The sequence below is a fragment of the Magnolia sinica genome, chromosome 12 (genome assembly GCF_029962835.1).
Source record: "Magnolia sinica isolate HGM2019 chromosome 12, MsV1, whole genome shotgun sequence".
Taxonomy (NCBI): domain Eukaryota; kingdom Viridiplantae; phylum Streptophyta; class Magnoliopsida; order Magnoliales; family Magnoliaceae; genus Magnolia; species Magnolia sinica.
In genome coordinates, this window is record NC_080584.1 from 9482478 (window position 1) to 9502931 (window position 20454).

At 44.3% G+C, this 20454-nt stretch overlaps 1 protein-coding gene across 1 annotated transcript in view; it reads right to left on the reverse strand.

The window, feature by feature from the left end:
• Positions 1-20454, reverse strand: part of LOC131220888 (probable LRR receptor-like serine/threonine-protein kinase At1g56140) — a 96777-nt gene that overhangs the window by 68171 nt on the left and 8152 nt on the right. Inside the window, exons 3-4 of the mRNA XM_058215778.1 lie at positions 18885-18956; positions 17650-17721 (exon numbers count right to left, since the gene is read on the reverse strand). Of these exons, the coding sequence (XP_058071761.1) occupies positions 17650-17721; positions 18885-18956 (144 nt within the window). The remainder of the gene's footprint in view (positions 1-17649; positions 17722-18884; positions 18957-20454) is intronic.

The window sequence follows — 20454 nt, forward strand, 5'->3', positions numbered from 1 at the left end:
GGAACAAGGCGGTCATGGCTCGCTGATATGTAGCTCCTGCGTTCTTCAGTCCGAAGGGCATGACTCAATAATAGAAAGTTCCCTATGGTGTGATGAAGGAAGTCTTTTCACGATCTTCGATGGCCATCTCGATCTGGTTGTAACCAGAGAAACCATCCATAAAGGAGAAGACCTTGTGCCCAGCAGTATTATCGATCGACCAACATATCGATATGAGGCAGAGGGAAGTCGTCTTTGGGGTTTGCTTTGTTGAGATACCTAAAATTGATGCACATTCTGACTTTCCCATCCTTCTTTGGAATTGTTACAATGTTTGCGAGCCATTCTGGGTAGTTGGAGACTACCAGGAATCCCACGTTGTACTGTTTGATGACTTCATCACGGATTTTCAGAGTCCATTCTAGCTTCATTCTTTGCAGCTTTTGCTTGATAGGCTTCATGTCAGGCTTTGTTGGCAGATGGTGTACCACCAAGTCTTCATCAAGCCCTGGCATGTCCTCGTAAGAAAAAGCAAAGTTGGACAACCTTGGTTTTAGAAACTCCATCATCCTCTACTTATATTCCAGGGACAGCGATCTTCCGATGCACACCTCTCTGGGGAGTTTCGCTGACCCTAAGTTCACAATTTCGAAATTGTCTGCTACAACATTGGCCTTTGTTTTGAACTTTTTGAGAGAATCCTCGAATTCGAGAGCTGTATCATCATTTCCCCCATCCAGGGCTTCATCCAAACCCATGAGCTCGAAGTCTAACTCTAGATCGAAATCATATGAGTCGACCTCAAACCCCTACAATGTGTGTGAGGTGTTTGGCATAGTAATTTTTGAAAGTTTTTCTATTGTTTTTGTATTTTGAGAATTTTCTGATGTTTTGTGGTTTTGAGGATTTGATTTTTTTGTATTTTTGGGAGTATGTAATGTTTTTATATTTTGAAAATTTTCTAATTTTTTTGTGTCGCCAAGGTATCCTGAACAAGACGGCGTTGCAAACCATGATTAGTCTTGTCCTAATTTGGGGTACCAACTACTATTTACATTGGCATTTTTTTAGGCCGGGATCCATGGATGGTTCGCCGACTGATTCGATCGTTAGGGGGATGGCTGTCCAGTTTGGTTCTTTCTCCCCTTCGATCCTATCATTTTGCTCTGTCCGTTCCTGAGGGTCACCTGTCCTGATGACCATGATGTCTACTGGGCTGGGCTCAGAGTCGGAGTCTGATTCGATCTCTTCACTTAGGAGCTGGAGCTCTTCGGGCTCCTCAGATTCACCTTGTGGTGGTATATTGATGTCTGTCAAATCAAGGGAAGGCCACTTCCCTTTATCAATCTAATGGATGGGCTGTTTCTGCCCCTGGTGCTGCTGAGCTGGTGACGAGGATGTGTCCCCTTGATTGTGGATGGGGATAGGTGTCTCCCCGTTCTTGCCTATGTCCCCTCCAAGAGGCACTCCTGGTTGTAGGTTCTTTATGGATGACCCTGTTTCCCTGCCCCTAGCCTCATGTGATGGGTCTGGGGGTTTTGCTTATGGCGTCAGATGTGTTTTCGATGCCCTGAGGATCCTGTCCCATCTTATCGGTGGCCAGATGGTCTCTTGATTGGAATGTTCTGAGAGTTTGAGTTGTTGGAGGTGGTCCTCAAGAGAAATCATCGTGTCTCCACAAACTGTACCAACCTTTATGAACTTGATGGGTGTATACTTAAACGGTTAACCCTTTTTTGGCCTTTCTGCATGATCCTCTGGTGTAGGCTGATATCCTAGTCCCTGTCTTTGTATGTTGGTAGGTGCTGGTTTTATCACCATACCTTTTTCATGGAATTCAGTACGGTAATTCAGGATTAATCGCTCAGCAGGAGGGATGACACATTCAGCAGTGAGAGGTCGAGGATTGGCGATTATATTTACATTTTCGAATTCGAAGCTGTGATATGATATGTCACCCTCAGTATGTTGAATGTCAATCACTGGGATGTCAGCTTCTGGGATATTGAACGTCACCAATAAGATCATTTCTGGCTCAGCCAATACTGAGATGATTCGATTTCCCGAAGGGAATTTAACCCTTTGATGGAGGGTAGATGGGATGGCCCCAACAGCATGGAGTCATGGCCACCCAACAGAAGGTTAAATGAGGTAAGAATATCAATGACCTGAAACGTGACAAGGGTCATGTCTGGTCCAATTTGCAATTCAAGGTTAATTTCTGCCTCAACCTGTCTTTGAGAGTTATCGAAAGCTCTGACGCTCATGGTGCTAGGTCTGAAGGAGGATGGTTCTATCCCTAACCGTTCAGCAGTCCTTAAAGGGCAAACATTAAGACTGGATCCATTGTCAATGAGCACGAGTGGGACTTTAAAATTTTTGTGGCCGACAATTATGTTTAGTGAGCGCTCATATTTGCACCCCTCAGGCGATAATTCATCATCAGAGAAGGTGATGGCCCGTGGTGCGAGGAGTTATCCAATCATACTTGCCACCATTTCAGGAGGTACATCAGGAGAGATATGGGCATCATTTAATGTTTTTACAAAGATTTCTCTATGCGATTTTAATGTGCATAGAAGTTCCCAGATGGATATTTGTGCGGGAATGGTTTTGAGTTGGGCTGATATATCGTAAGCAACATTGGTTTTGCAAGTGGTTCCAAACAAAGTTCCCCGGGTATCTCTCGGGTTCTGGTTATCTCTCCTGAAATACCTCCCATTGTTACCCATTTCATCGCATTCCAGGTAATGCCATAGGACTGCTTTTGGGTCGTAGGAGGGAACCGCTCTTCCTTCCAAGTATATCATTGGTTCTTGAGGTCGAGGGGTTGTGGCTGGAATCATTTGTGAGAGACTTAATGATTTTTCTTGAGGTGCTACCAAGTCTTAGTGAGATTTGTCATTAGGATTCTCTTCCTCCATTTGCTGTGTGGGAGAGGTCCTCTGAGCAAGTGCCAGTTGGTGAGGCATCAAAAATTTTGGGGCTTGAACTGGGTGCCCCTTGCAAGGTTAGCGGGGTTAGATCAGGGAAACCTATCGAGAGAACAACGGGTTCAGAATTCGACCTTTTTGGATGTAATGAGGACAGAGTTGAGTGTGCCCCTTGGGGGGCAGGATGCTGAGGATGTGACCTATTAGGTGCAGCTTCAAGGAATACGAGAGGCTGTGTTGCTGGTGCTGCTTCAAGGAATACGAGAGGTTGCATTGTAGGTGCTGCTTCAAGGAATATATATGGCCCAGGCGATGGTGCTTGTCGATACCCCCATGTCCGATTTGATGTATCGAGCATGATTGCTTGGATGGAATGATGTGAAGAGGAGTATGTGGGTTGCCCTCCCTCAATGTGGTTGACGGTAGAAGTGTTGGAGGTGCTGGGTCCTACTTGATGCGATGGCAGGGGATTTTAGAAAATGTTGGCCTGAGTTGTATTGTTGGCCTGTGGGGTGATCGCAATCTTCTGGCTCTCAATTAAATTTTGGACCACATGTTTCAAAGCGAAGAAGCGGTCCGTTAGGTGGCCAGGAGCCTGGTGATATGCAGAGTACTGATTTTCATTATAACCAAGTGGCAAGGGATTAGGTGGAAGTCGAGGTTGGAGTGGTGTCAAGAGTTACTTTTGCATTAGCATTGTCAGAACTTGACTGTATATTTGTGCTAAAGGGGTGAACTTCCTTCCTAACATTGTCTACTTGTGTAGACCTTGCGCAATTTCCCTTAGGCTGTTATGATTGTTGTTGATATGGCTGTGCCTGATATCCCTATTGGGTTTGCTGTGGTTGGTACTGCCTGTTTGATTGTGGCTGGTATTGTCTGTCTTGTCGTGGCTCCGGTTGTGAAGCATATTGGCTGCCCTGAGTATTGGTGGCAATGTTATTAACTTCCGTAGTGCGTTACGCGGGAGCAGTGCTGTTTCCATTCCCATATCCAATGGGTTTCCCTTCGACTTTGTTTCTTTTGATTGAAGGGGTTTGGTGTGGCCATGGGGAAATAGTCCCAGCCCTGATCCCGGCTTCCACATGTTCTCCAGCTCGGATGAGTTGGGAGAAATTTACCTATGGATATGAGATTAGATATCCTGAAATGATGGGATTTGCTGAATGTACGATCATGGATATCTGCTCTTCGTCATCAATAAGGTTTTTCATTCGAGCCACCATGGATCGCCATCGCCCTACGTATACTGATAAGGATTCATTGCTTTTTTGTCTTAAGGCAGCTATGTCAGATATTCTTGGAGCCATATTCAGGTTGTATGAGAACCTGTCAATGAATGCTTGAGAGAGTTTTTCCCAAGTTCTGATTTGATGGCTGTCTAGTGAGGTGTACCAATCCAAACCATCACCCTTAAGGAATTTCTGGAAGAGCCGTATCAGGGCTCCATCATTCTCTGCTATCATATTAAGTTCCCCACAAAATGCTTTCAGGTGCGCTGTGAGGCACCCACTACTGTCGTACCTTTTGAATTTTGGTACCTCGAAGTTTGGAGGTACCTGGGCGTCTGGGAAGGGACAAAGGTCCCTGAATTTGGTGGACGGTGGTCTACTCCTTGCTGCTTTTAGAGTTGATTTTGCACCATTTGTAGCTACTCTCGTAGTTCTTCAATCTTAGACTTGCCTTGCGGATAGTATCTTGCCCCTTACTGTAGGGCTTGTGCTGCTTACTCTTCGTATGGATCAAGAATGAGGGGTTGCTGAAAAGATGGTGGACTCCCGGTGGTGGGAGGTAGCTGGAATTGAACGTTACTCCCTTTCAGAGGAGGATGTAATGTACGAAAATGGCTCCCGCCTGGGGTATCTGCCAATTCCGAAATGTTACTCCCGTTAGGGGGAGTGAGTTGGACTCAAAACTGGCCCCCTTCATGGGCATCTGCCAGTTCTTGTCTGTGGTTCCCATGAAGGGGAACTCGTGTTGTAACCTAACTGTTGTGTTATGCTGAGTAGAGATGTGTGAGAGGGTTACTCCCAATTGCCGGTTGCTGTTGATCTTGCGCTAACTCTTCCAGGAGAGGGAGCACGGGATTTGCTAGGGGTATGAGAGAGAAGGCAAAAGGGGTTTGAGGGAGTGAACAGTTCTGTACACTAAGCTGGGTTGCTTGTGTAATTGGTATGGCACTTGGCACTAGGTGAAGCAATAGCTCTTGTATTGTTCGAAGTAGTAGCTCCTGCATGGTTGTGTTGGCTTGATGATCTGTTGGAGCTATTGGTAGTAGTGCGGGTGTTGGTGCGGGTGCGGGTGTTGATGTTTCGGGAGTTGGCTGGGCCGCCGGCTCTTCTTCATGGGTAGCTTGAGAGGCCATGGCTGCGCGGGCTCGAGTGGTCATGATTCGAATCTGTGCCTAAGAAAGTGCAAGCCAAAGATTTTTTTTATTTTTATATGAATGCAGTTATGATATCCCTTGAGATTAAAGTACCACACTTTTTCGAGTCGGGTCTTAACTAGTGCGGTCTAGCATATCCCCAATGGAGTTGCCATTCTGTAGACACTGAAAAATCGGTGCCTACACTGGTATGGATGTTATGGTTTTGGTGGTGGGATTAGCCTAAGTATGGATGTTGGAGTCGCCACTGGCCAATAAAACTCAGAATCCCGCAGTCGGCTAGAACCCGCAGAACATGTAAGGTTTGAGAAATCCGAAGACTCCCCTACCTTAGATTGACTCCTGGTCTACAATCTGGAATTCCAAGTAAGGGACCTCGATTACAAGGAGGGAAGGTGTTAGGCACCCTCTCTACCCGTATGAACGTACGGTCTCTACTTAGTGTAGTAAAATAATCTCAAGGGATGATGATAATGTTATGGTCATGATGGGGACTAGTCACATGTAGATTTCTGATGTAGCAAGATCCAAGATTTCGGCAGGCCACAGAGCATATGTTCGACAATGTGTCTACAAGGCGGATATGATGATACTTATGTAAAAAGGCAAAGAAGAAGTGGACTAGATCACTAGGAATTTTTGATGTGAAAGGATCCGATGTGCGGCAAATCACAGAGCATACGTTCACTAGAAATCTAAAGAAGCAAGGGGGTTGAGAAGGGAATAGATGTCATGATGAATGCTTGTAGGATGATGGATCCTTGGCTTGATTTTTGAATAGACTAAGACATAGACTGAACCATAACTAATCTGGGCTTATGGGTTGGAAAGGTTGAGAAGAAGGCTAGGGGGTGGCTGAAAAAAATCAGGATTTTAAAAGCTTGGGAGCTCCTTCCCTGTCCCTCACTCTCTTCCTTTCCCACTCTCCTCCTCTCTCACTCTCTTTCTCTTGGTTGTTGGGTGTGGAAATGAGAAGAGGAGAGGACTATTTATAGCCTTCTCCAATGGCATTACTGCAATTACTATATTTGAGAGGGTTAAAAGCTGAGGTGGCAAGTGGTGGTTGGTGGAGAGGAGAGAGATGCCACATGACACACTCTCATTGGCTTGTGGGGCTGGTAAATTGGTAAATAGTGAAGTAGGAGGGTAATTTTGAAGGAAAGTTGACTTTTGGACACTGGGACAACTGTCCACACGTGGGCCGTGAGCGATGGCAGTCGAAGTGCCACAGGAGGTAATCAGACTACCGCCCGCGGTAGTCAGACTACTGCCCGGGCCTGGTTCGGGCCAGATTCGTATGTGTGGGTTTCGTGCGGCGCTTTGGTTCATTTGGTGGTCTCCGTTTTGGGTTTCGGGAACTCAAAGTGGTGGATTTGGGTATGGATAGAGGGTTCTGGCCAGGGTATAGGGTATAAGAGAGGCTGTGTGTATACTAAACGGCTTGGATCACAGTTTCAGGTTACGACTGGGGAGTTTTAGAGATTCTGGACTAGGGTTTGCGGCTAAGGTTTGGGCTAGGATTGGGATTAGGGTTAGATCTAAGATCATGGTTCCCGTGTTATCTTAGCTTTCTCAAGATACTAGCTTGGGTGGAGTGTCTACAATCCCATACTTCACTAATACCTTCTCAAGGTATTCCGCTTGAGATAATTAAAGCTTGCTCCTCTTCTTGTCTCTGTACATGTTAATGCCAAGAACCCTCTTTGTAACCCCCAAATCTTTCATCTCGAATGTCCCTAATAGCTGAGTCTTCCGTATGTCGATACCAGATATGTTATGACTAGTGACAAGTATGTCATTAACATATATTACCAAGATAATGAACTTTCCATCAATTAGTGTTTTGTAATAGACACAATGATTATACTCACTCCTGGTAAACCTTACTCACAATGAAAGAATCAAATTTCTAGTGCCACTGCCAAAGCGATTGTTTCAGGTTGTACAATAACCTCATCAACCTGCAAACCTTGTTCTCTACTCATATTTTGAAACATTCTGATTGTTTCGTGTAAATCTACTCTTCTAATTCCCTATGCAGGAAAGCAATCTTTACATCCATTTGTTCCGGCTCAAGATTGTAATGAGCAACCAGCGTCAATACAAATATGATATATACTTGCTTTACCATGAGTGCAAATATCTAAATAAAGTCAACACCTTCTCTCTGAGCATATTCCTTCGCTACTAACATTGCCTTGTACCTATCATGTTTTTTCTTAAAGATCAACTTACAGCCGATCAATTTATAGCCGAAGGAAAGCTCCACTAGCTCCCACGTCTCATTCTTGTAATAGGGAGTTCATCTTGTTATGCATTGCTGCTTTCCACTTTTCGGCATCTACATCGTCAAGAGCTTCCTGAAAAGTAGATGGATCCCCCTCATTTGTAATCAAGGCAAATACAAAATTCGAGTAATCCCTACATCTTATCGGTAAGTTACGATCCCTTAGTAGATTCCTTCTCACAGGTGGTTGCTCCACCTGCTCCTGTACCTCTATCTACGTCTTAATATCATACTAAGTCTCGTCTCTGTCCATTTGATGTCCACAACTGACTTTTCATCCTCCTTATGTTCATCCTTATAGAATAACGATGTTTTCTCGAATTAAGGATGATTTTTTGTGTAACTTGGTCATATAATATGTACCCTTTCACACCATTATCATAGCCAACAAAGACATACTTTTTAGCCCTTTGGTCCAGCTTATCCCTCTCAACTAATGGTACGTGAGAGTAAGTATCACAACCAAATACTCGCAGCCTTAAGTAGTCAACTTGTAAACCACCCCACATTTCCTCTGGAATTTTACAATTTGTAACCATAGAATGGGACTGATTTAAAGTAACAAGTCGTGTTAACGACCTTAGTGTATATTTCCTTGTCTAACACAACATTACTCATCATGCATCAGACCCTCTCCAAGAGAGTCTGATTCATCCACTCAGCCACACCATTCTGCTCTGGTGTGAGTTTACTGTGTTGTATCTCATGATCCTTCCATCCTTACAAAACTAATTGAATTCTCTATAAGTGACTTCTCAACCGTTATATGCCCTCAACACCTTCACCTTTGCCCTGACTGTTTTTCCATCATCCCTTTCCACTGTTTAAACTTGGTGAAAACCTCGAATTTATTTTTCATAAAATAAACCCACACCTTTTTAGAATAGTTGTCAATGAACGTAACAAAGCATGACGACCCTCCATCAGGAACTACGGGCATCGGCCCCTATACATCAAAGGCATATAATCCATAATCCCCTTACAAACATGTTTTCCAGACTTAAAAGATAACCTAACTATTTAACATATAAACAACGTTAGCGTATACTAAAATCAATGCTTTTAAAAATTGGAATTAGACAATGGTAAAAAAGTATCATCATGCCACGCTCGCTCATGTGACCTAAGCACACATGCTACATAATGTAGACGTGGAATTTCTACAATTGATGTAGCTCTACCTGATGAAGTACTCTTAATCAACCGTAAAGGTTACCATTCTCTTGTACCTTCATTACTACGAGTGCCCCCTTTAAAACTTCAAGGACATGATCGAACTTGATGAATTTGTACCCAAGTACCTCGAATGTGCCTAGAGATATCAAACTCTTCCTTAACTTAGGAATGCGTCTAACTTCGGTGAAGATACGCTCCATGCCATCAAACATCTTGATGCGCACCGATCTAACAACAACCATATTACAGGCATTGTAATTACCCATAAACACCTGACCACCATCGCACTCACTGTAACTAATGAACCAACTCCCATAAGGGAGCATGTGATACAAAGCCCTTATATAAAAAATGCATTCATCACTGAAATACCCAGATTTTGATGCAGTCAGCATGTCATTATCACTCGCCTCCTCATTGGATTTTGCAGAGTTAACATCTCTAGAAGAAATCACTGATTTCTCATTCCTCGACTTAGGATTCTGACAATCCTTCTTCATATATCTTGTCATGCTATAATTCCAGCACTTCAACTTACTTTTGCCCTTGCCCTTGGATTTGGATCTCGATTGCGAAGATCCATTATTCCACCTAGAATTTCTCCTCCTCGTAACCAATCCATCTATGGAAGCATCCATGTCACCACTTTTCTTTCTTATCACCTCAACTGAAGTGCTAAGACAACAATCTCAATGCTAATAGTTGTCCTATCGGTGCACAAAGAGTCTTTAAATGACTCATACAATTCTAGAAGAGAATTCAACAGAATACATGCTTGATCTTCATCTTTCATCATCCCATCCACATTCAACAATTTATAAATGAGCCAATTGAAGTTACTGATGTGGGCCTCAACTTCAGTCCCCTCTATCATCTTCATATTGAACAATTGTATCTCCAGATACAAGAGATTCCCAAGAGACTTCTTCACATAGATGTTCTCTAGTTTTGCTCATGTATCTACTGTAGTTTTTTCTCTCATAACATTATAAAGGAACTCATCCATTAGACTATATTTTACTCAATAAGAAGGTTTGCAGTCGAGCAGTGCAAGGGCAAGATGGCGGAAGTAGAGGACGCGGAGGAAGCCTACACAAGGATCTAACGTCAGCATCTGTCCAAGCAACCCCACCTTCTTCATGGCCAATATCCCATTTCGATGCTCAACTACCGATCTCAGGCCTCCATTCTCTAAATTTGGGGAAATCGCTGATATCTTCGTTCCAACGATTCAAAACTCATCGAGAAACAAAGGGTTCAGATTTGTCAGATTCCAGCAGAGAGAGGATTCTCATGCCGCCATGGTCAAACTGTAAGGTTCTCTGCTGGGAGGTCACCCCCTTCTTATCCAAGATGCCCATAATCACCAGCTCAGCTCTTCTAAGCCTATTAGGAGCGCTCCCCCGTCCTTCTACCTAACTTAACCCTATTACCATCTCTTCCCTGCGGCTGACATTACTGCTCAACCCTCCCCGAGAGGGCCCTCGAAGCAGAAGAGTTTCTCGCTGCAGACTCCCACTTGGATCTTCGCGGTCCAAAGAAGACACCTTGTAACTGCGCTAATAGGGGTGGCCTCAGCACCCTCCTGATTGGTTATTCATCTAATTAACATTCTCAGAACGTCCCCGTTTGGCGCATTGAAGGTGGATGTGGCCGGGGTATCAGCCCAATCCTTCTTATTCACCTTCCAATCTAGGGAAGAAGCCATGACATTTCAGAGAGACACCCTCCTCCACCACTCAATGGGCCTAAGCTCCATTTCACCCTAGGGGCCGTTGGCTATTTCGACCAACAAAGGAACGTAGATCCACATCTAGGGGATCCCCCACTAGTCGTGGTGCAAGCATTCCATCGAACAGATAGCGAGCTTCTTTGGAGCGGTGGTGGAAATCGATCAACTCTCTCTGTCATCTTCATTCCTCATGTTTGCTTGAGTTAAAATCATCCCTAACCCAGGGCCAAACCTCACAAATGTCCTGGATCTCAAAGTAGATGGCCTATCGTTCCCAATCATCACTTCCATTGAACCTCAAATCCTGGCCCAAGAGTCTCTTCCCATCTCCAACCGTCAGAAGCCTCCCCCACAACCAGCAGAAGATCCCTACTCAAGGGTAGCCTCCTCCTTTCTTCGCCTTACTCTTCCAGAAAGTGAGGAATTTCACTGCGGCCAAAGCTTTGGCGCATCTTCGGCCCATCCGTAGCCTGGGGCACCTCACTTGCTAGCCAAATATACCAGGACAGCCATCACTCGCCAGGTGTTCGATGGTTTGCCTCACCCAACTAGGAAGGGCAAAGCAACTCTCCTACTTTGCCTAGGACCCCTGCCCACCTAATTACCCCAACAAGCCCAGCCATCGAGCACCTTGACCATACAACCACCTATCCCAACCCAGCGAGGATCACCCAGTCCCTTCTAACCCCTACCATCGCTCAACTCCCACTCAAACCCATATGCTCCCCAAATGTTCGATGTCTGCCCACATCCAATCAGCGTGGCCCTTGAACCCCCCGCTCCATCAACCAATCCCCTGCATTCGAACCCATGGTCCCAATCCCCTCCACTTTCAACCCAACAAGCCTATCCTTGCCCCTGCCTAATCCATTCAACGCCCATCTCCTGTCCAATTCCAAGCTAACCCTTAGCCCAAATCAACCAGTTCCCTCTCTCAACCCTCGCAGCTCACCCACTACCCTAGATACTCACCCCTCTCAGCCAGGGCCTGCCCCTAAGTTGCCTCTCCCATCGGGCCCCTCCCGCCCATCCTTTGAGAATGGCACAGACCAGTATCTAGAAGTTTGTGCACAAATATTCCAAACTAAAGACAACAGATTGGATAGCTAAGGGAGGTGGAGCTGGCTTTGCAGATGTGACCCAATTACCTCCATCAGAATTTCAGAAACAGATGAAGACAATGTGCTTTTGGAATATGTTTTAGACTCGCCCATTGATCATCCTGATTCTCCTATTCCCACTTGCAACGTAGAGGGAGAGCTGAAGCTCTGGGTGGATATGAGAGGACATCCAAACTAGCTTCAATATGCACCTCCCTCGACTTCAGCAAAACTCCTCTTGGCCAACATAAAAAAAAAAGAGGAAGGCATTGCTTAGGTGAAGCTTTCGCTTAGTAAGACTCAGGAAAAGGGCCGCCGCGGAAGGATGGGAATCTAATGCCTAACATTCTCTCATGGAACGTGCGTGGAGCTGGCAACGCTCCGACCCTACGACATCTGAAAAGACTCATCGACAACCATAAGGTAGCCATTATTTTGTTACAAGAACCCGTCTGCTAAGAGGATTCAGGTAGCAGTCAAATTGGGTTATTAACAATCCATAACAAAGGACATGACTGGAGGGAAGATCTGGATTCTTTCCTGCCCCCCGTTCCAGCTCCAAACGATTGCAGCCTTTGAACACCAGGAGCATGGATGAATTCAGAGCAGCAATAGGAGACGCGGGCCTGCTGGATGCGGGGTTCATAGGATTCGAGTTCACATGGTGCAACAATAGATCAGGGCAGAGCCGGCGATGGGCTAAGCTCAACAGGATGTTGTTCAATGCTGACTGGCTTCAAGTATTCTCTGATCACTCCCCCATGCCTCTTTCCCTTGAAGAACTGAGAGGTAACGTGCCCAAGCCTTTTAAATTTCAGAACATGTGGACACATCATGATGATTTTCATAGATTAGTTCTGGAATGTTGGCAGCAAGAAGTGCAAGCCACCCCTATGGTCAAACTGCTTCTAAAAATGAAAAGGCCAAAGTCAGCCTTGAGAATTTAGAACTCCCGTGTCTTTGGGAATATCTTCTAGAACGTCAAGCTTGCGGAAGATGGGGTAATCTCAATGAAGCTAAGCTTCTCCACTCCAAATCGAAAGAAGACAGAGTCACCCTTAACTTGGCCCAGGCGTCCCTTATTAAAGTTCTCCTCCTTGAAGAGATATTCTGGAAACAGAAATCCAGAATCTCTTGGCTGAAGGAGGGGGATCACAACACCAAGTTTTTTTCATGCTTTCGTCCTTGACAAGAGGAGGAAAGCTTCCATCAAATCCATCCAAACCCCCTTAGGTCCCACCATCCACTCCGCCAATGAGATTGGCGAAGAGGCTGTCAAATTTTATGCAGACCTCTTCACATCCAGGGCCACCCAATCCCTAGCTAGCCTCTTAGACTGCGTCCTCACCCTCATTTCATACCATACAAATGCCCACCTATTGTGCCCTCCTAACCTGGACGAGGTTAAGGAAGTTGTTTTTGTCATTCCTGCTGACAGCGTGCTTGGCCCAGACGGATTCTCGGGCATCTTCTTCACCTCGTGCTAGGACATCGTCCATGGAGACATTCTAGAAGCAGCCACAAACTTTTTCAAGGGAGGTCTTAAAACGAGAGCATTTCGGTGCTCGTCCATCTTACTCATACCCAAGAAGAATAACACTGCGAGCTTTCCTGATTATCAGCCCTTTAGCCTATGCAATTGCTTTTACAAGATCTTATCCAAAATTCTAGCCTCCAGACTATCCAATATCGTCCCATACATCATATTCGAAGAACAAATCGCCTTCGTCAAGAATCGATCCATTGTTAAGAGCATTTCTATAGCTTGGGAAATGGCCAGCAACATCGATCAAAAATCCCATGGTGGCAACATCATTATCAAATTAGATATGGAAAAAGCCTACGATATGATGGAATGGTCCTTCATCTGCACCGTACTCCTCAAATTTGCCCTCCATCCAGACTGGATTCAACTGGTGAAACAATGCTAGGAAGGCTGTTGGTTCTCCATCATCATCAACGAAAATCCATTTGGCTTCGTTCGGTCTTATAGGGGCCTTCGCCAAGGAGATCCGCTCTCTCTGGCTATCTTCATCATTGTAGCTGAGGTCCTCAATGGAGGTTTAAATGACCTCTTCCATTCAAGGAAATGCCTTCCATACAATCTCCCAAGGAGCTGCCCCATTATATCCCATCTCTTATTTGTTGATGACACCATAATTTTTTTGAATGGCAAGCTTCCTTCGATCCATTCGCTGCTAACATTTATCCAATCCTATGAGAATGCGTCGAGACAAAGAATCAACTTGTCCAAGAGCTGCTTCACACTCCCCAAGAGAGCTGCCTTTATTAGAGCCAAGCAAATTGCCAACATCTTAGGTTTTCAGCAATCCTCTCTCCCTATCATGTACCTTAGTGTCCCTGTGCTCAAAGGGAAGATTCGGTATCTTCATTTGCTTCCCCTCATTCACAAGATAGAATAAACGATCATCGACTAGAAGGCAAAACTCTTAAATCAGGCAACCAAGTTGGTCCTCATCCAGCATGTTCTCGCTAACATCCCCATGCACATTCTATCAACAACCAACATTCTAAAAAAAGCCAGCCAGCACATTGAAAAAATGTCGGCGTCTTTCTTTTGGGGATCCTCGGAGAGCACCAAAAAGCGTCATTGGGTTAGCTGGAGTGCGATATGCTCCTACCAGCCGAGGGAGGCCTAGGGATCCATCAATTAGGTGATGCCATGTAGGCCTTCCACTGCAAAATGGCCCGACGCCTTTTAAAAGGGAAATCCCAATGGGCTAGACTTTTCACGGCAAAATACATGCAGAAATTTCACCTCTCGACCAGCCAACCAGAATTAATGGATTCAGCATATGGAAAGACATCAAAAATAATATGCATTTCTGCATCCTCAACTCCAGATGGTTGATTGGTGAGCGGAACGTTCAATTTTGGCTTCAGAACTAGACTAGTAAGGGCTTGCTCATTGGCGCAACAACCTCCTTGCCTCAGCCCCACGTCAGAGAAGCTCGTCTCTGAATTTTAAAACCCTTCTGGCACCTAGAACCTGGCCCAAACTGAAGACATCCTGCCCCCTCAAGCCATCCTAGCTATCAAAGACAGCGGTATTTTCAAGTTCGGCGGGACAGGTAAACTCATTTGGAACCTTTTCTCGGATGGCAAGTTCTCCACCAAATCTATTTGGAGCTTTCAACAAGCATCCAGGCCTAAGCAACGTTGGACGCTTTAGACCTAGAACAAGTTTATTCCTCCCAAGGTCGTTGTCTTTCTCTGGAAGGTAATGCATAAGGCAGTTCTAGTGGACGCTACCATTCAATGCATCGGGATTAACTTGGCATCCAGATGTGTCTGTTGTGGCCATCTATCGCCACTCCCATTACCCCCCTCCCTCAAGTCATCCATCCACAGCCTCCTAGCGCTAGCCCTTAGCCGATTAATTCGGATGCTCAGTCGTCTGTTGCGGTCTCCTAGCAGGCTCTCCCACATCGTTCCTGGCATGTTACAGAGCCGGATCCCCCTCAGCCCCTCCAGCAAGGCCAGGACCCTCCTGCGGTACTCAGCAGTTCCCTTGCCATCCTTCTACCCTCACTTCTAAACAGCAACCCCCCTCGGCCTCCTATCTCTAGCACCTCTCAAACTTCAAGCCCTCTTCATGGGGGTCAATCGACCCAGTAATAAGCCCACTTTACCAGGCAGAGCACACTGCCCAACCCCCTATCCTTCACCGGCCGTCAACATGCCCTCCCAACCAACTCTGCAGCTCCCTCCCTCGATCCCCAAGTCGAAGATCTGGACCATCTTCTTTGTCACGGCGGAATTGCCTCCCAGGTCTGGAACCATTTCGTTCTCCTATTCCAAATGCCTATCATCCAGGATCAAACCATTCAGGCTAGAGTCCAGCAGTGGACATCAACTGCTTCTCCGGGGCTTAACCCTCTCCGTCATAATTTGTGAAATCTAGCTCGGCAGGAATGGGGCAAGATTCGAGAATCACAAGTTCTAGGCTGCTTTCACCATCAGCAGAGTTTCCAATTGGCTCTTGGCGCTCTCCTCCCAGACGTTGACACCTTTGTATTGAAAGGGCTAGTTCTCCAAGGTTTCGGCTCGGCTTCATACTCTCCCCCTCCAACTAACATGGCTCTGGTCGTTAGATGGTTAAGACCAAATGGGAGCTGGATGAAGCTGAATGTCGACAGCTTTGCGAGGGGTAATCCAGGCGTTGGAGGTGGGGGAGGCGTCTGCTGTGACCACTCGGGGAATTTGATCTTCGCCTTCCATAATCGTTACAGTCAGGTCTCCAATATGATAGCGAAAGCCCAAGCCATGGTTGATGGTCTCATGTTTTGCATGGATATGGGGATCCTCCATCATAGTTAAGATGGACTCCTGCGTTCTCTTCAAAGCGGCCTCCCGCCCCTCCCCTTTCCTGCGGCTAGAAGCTATGGTATCACCTTGAAACCATTCATCAGCTCACTCGGTCCCTCAACCTCAGATTTAGCCACACCTTCCAGGAGGGAAATTTTGTGGCGGATGGCCTCGCCAACATCGCCAGTAGTGGTGCCCTTGACAAGCTTTATCTCAGCTCCTCAGCCCTTCCCAGGCACATTAAAGGGTCCATTGTCCTAGACAAAGCAAGGGTGGGTCAAATTAGGCATCATAAGACCAGGAAGGGTGTGGGGTAAGCCCGCTCTCCTAGACTGTCCTTCCTACCGGCCTCTCTCCTCTGTCTGCTACCTTTTCGTGAGCCCTTCTGATCATCCTCCCCTTTTTGTCCCAGTGCTACTGTTGATCCCCATCGGCACCTCGCTCAACCCGCATTCTCTTCGACCTTGTTTTTTGTTTTTGGGTATATGATAGGTGGGGCCCGATATATTTTTGCTCATCTTGGACCTGTACATTTCATTTATCTCAATAAAATGCTAGTGGCACGTGTCCACCTTTAAAAAAAAAAGTCATTTTACTCAACTAAAAATAAAATAAAAATTCATCTGTTAAACACAATTGGATTGAGATATTGGCCTTTTTATCTAACGTATTCAATTCTTCTTCATTCATGATTTATGATCTTTTTCAAGGAGTGCATCTTCCAATCCTTGCTGAACTAGGATGTGATTCATCTTAACTTTTCATATTTCAAAATTTTTTTTTATCAGAATACTTCTCTATATCAAACTTCATGTTAGATGCCAGTGATACATTGCTTTCAGATTCGATCTACTTCCCAACATTAGCTCTAATACCACTTGTTGGGACTCATGGAAGCACACAGAGCAGAATTAGGCAAAGTAATCGCAATCACATAAACAAACCCAAACATAAAACAATCCGAATTTTTACATGGAAAAAATCATGGCACAAAGCAATGAGTATGCTGATTCAAACAACCCCTCAAATCTCCTTTGAATCCCTAGCTATGCCCTTGAATCCTTAAGAACAACTTAGAAAGCCCTAATCTCAATTACACCTGATATATATACTATCACAACTGGAATAGGAAACAAATCACGCACTTATGCATTTCTGCATGCATCTTCGATGGTACCTTCGATGGCATCAACATGCATTGAAGACCTGTCAATCACATTAAAGCATCCTTCGATGCCATTGAAGCATCCTTTGATGCCATCAAGTCACACCTCCAAAACTGTCCAACAATCAACTAGGATTTTTCTATATTTTCTTGATAGGATCGAGCATCTATCGATGGCATCGACATCTGTTCAATGACATTGATATTTGTTCAATGACATTGAATCCCTGTTATAGAAAGATTTAGGACATTGACGACAAACACAAGACTCTTACTAACGTTGGTAATCATGCATCTTCATTATCTCCATTGCAAAATATTTTATGGTTGTTAAACTTATGGAATCCATTGTGGTTCATTAAATCATTATCATTGCAACATCATCATTATCATCATTGCCAAGATAATGCAACATCATCATTATCATCATTGCCAACAGTTGCATCACGATCATGATCATGACCATCATCGTCTCTGCCAATAACAACAACATCATCAACAACAACAACAACATCATGGTCAAGCTACTTGCCTATATGTCAGAAGCTCCTAAATAACTTACATGTACTGCATGGACCTTAAGTTGCCGATAGATGAAGGCAAGGAACCTGTTAAATAGTTTCCACCCAATTCCCTGCAAATAAATGCCAAACTTTGTAATTAGTGCAGTAATAAGCTGCAAGCATTGAAACAGCAGTCATCGAAGGAGGAAGGATGGGCCATGATAAAGTGATCCAATTTTCCATCAGGTACCCACCATAGATGGGCTATGATCCCAAAATCACATGGACCAGACCATCCAATCTTTGCAAAATGGAGGAATTTAACTTTTTGAACCATATGTTTAAAGACCTCAGATCCAACGGTAAGTTCACTGTACTTTTGGCCTGCAGCAAAAATACAGTAAGCTCACCTGATGGATGCTTCTGATCACCTTCTGTTTTGTAATATGTACATGCCTACACTTCTTCTCCTCGGAAAAGTTTTAGTAAATAAGATGAGGATTAAGAAGAGAGATTTTTCTCAGAAATAATGAGTAGGATTTTTCTGATCAGATTATGATGGACAGACAGCTTGGATCTCACACTCATGTACCACATTGGCAAACATCAGGTAGTATATCGATAAGATGTCTTGTACACTTGCGTGGGCTTAGCAAAGGTCATATTAGATATTTATATAGCCTGTGCACAGTATATTTATTTTTTGAGGCCTGAAAGTAGACCCAAGCATACACACACAAAATTAATTGTAGCCCATCTGCCCACTAATAGCTGGGCTCAAATACCAAATGGGCCACTGGTTAAGATGGGCTCAAACCCACGACCTCATTGTTGAAAAACACCTTATTAACCATTGAGCTATGGGCTTGAACCCGGGCCAGTCCTAATTTTAACTCTCAATGTGAACAAAATACCCCATGCATAAGAGGAAGGTTATTTTGGTCCTGAAACAGCTGTTTTGTGGAAGGGTTTTTTTTGATAATCTGGCTTCATATGATATTTGATACGCAAGCACTTAGAAACGGTACACAGGGCATATATCAACTCCAACTAAACCGACAAAAAATCAGATTGGTTGAACAATCCAGACCTTATATTCATGGACACTTATTAAAATAATACCATGGATGTTTTCATTTTTAACAATCCAATAAACGTCCACCAATCTAATAGTCAGATAAAAACAATAAACATTTTGCAATTTCTAAGTGCCTGGGTATCATCCATCATACTCTGCTAGCGAATCAAAGTTTTTATCTGTGGAAATCACAAATTAGAGCAGAGAAACCCATACAGGTAGTTGAGGTGAGTCAGATTCCCGATGGTTTCCGGAATGTGACCTGTTACATTCTGCATAACGACTCTCCTGAAGGGCAAAACAAACAGAAATAAATGAATTTATACAAGGGCATATCTTAACATGTGCATGCAAGCTTGGGGACTTAAATCTCCTCTTTATATAAGCCAGAGACAAAGAGGCCAGTGATGGGCCCATGAATAGTTTAAACCAAATACCGTGGGCCCCACCTGGAGAGTGAAAAAAAATGAATTAGTCATCCATTTTCTGCTCAGGGATCGACCACCTGTCAATGGATTGTTCAAAGAAAAAGAGCAAAGGTCCACATTCAATGCCACCACGGTTGGTAGAAATTTTAGGCTTTGGCATCAATAAGAAGCAGGGCCACTGGATGAATAGTCCAAATTAGTGTGTTATCAATGGGTTGGACATGTGCTGAGCAACTGTCTACCAGAGACTTAGGCCCTGTTTGTTAACGCCGAATTTTTGCACTTAACGCAGAATGGGGAAAATATTCCATGTGTAGTGGTGTTTGTTAATGCATCATTAACGCCGAAGAAGGAAAGCGCTCAGAGGTTTTTCACTGAATTCTTTCCGTGATATTAGTCTGGCTTAATGGTGAATGCGGAATGGGCTGAGTGATTTTTTCATTAAACAAAAAAATTTGCTTCCAAAATTACCCCTTCCCAAGTTATTACAGCAATTTTTTCTCTTTAAATTGTTTGTGCAATACAAAATCAACTTTTAACCAATGAAACTTCACTATGCCCCCATCATTATGCATGTGTTTCATCCATTCCATTCATCTATTTTTAAAGATCATTTTAGAGATTGATACCAAAAATGAGAGGAATATAAATCTCCAGTGGACCATACCACGGGAAAACAATAGTGATTGGATATCCACCATTAAAATTCTCCTAAGGCCCAGTGTACTGTTTATTTGACATCCAATCTGTTGATTAGGTCATATAGACCTAGATGAATGGAAAAAACAAAGATCAGCTTAATCCAAAATTTTTATGGCTCTCAAAAAGTTTTTAATGGCCGACGTTCATTCAAGACTGTTTTCATGTAATGTGGTCCACTTGAGATTGGGATATAACTCATTTTTGGTCTCATACCATAAAATGATTTATAAATATAGATGGGCGGCATGGATGAAACACACATCATGGTGGGGCCCACATAGCACCGACCATCAGCCATTGGCTGATGGCAGGGGATTAGCCAATCTGTTTCCGCGGATGCGGATTGGATACTGACAGGTTGATTAGCGACTTGCCACCGAAGTTACATCACCAAGTTATGTGGGGCCCATCATGATGTATGTTTTGTATCCATGCTATCCATCCATTTCGAAATATAATTTTGGGTAAAGATCCAAAGAATGAGTAAAATCCAAAGCTCCAGTGGACCTCACCACAGAAAACAATGGGGAGAGTGTACCTCACACCAGCTATATAGCTGTTGTATTGACGTCAGCAAGTTCTATGGGTCCCATCATGAGATATGTGTTATATTCAAACCATCCTCCATTTGACAAGCTCATATTAAAGCTTGAGAG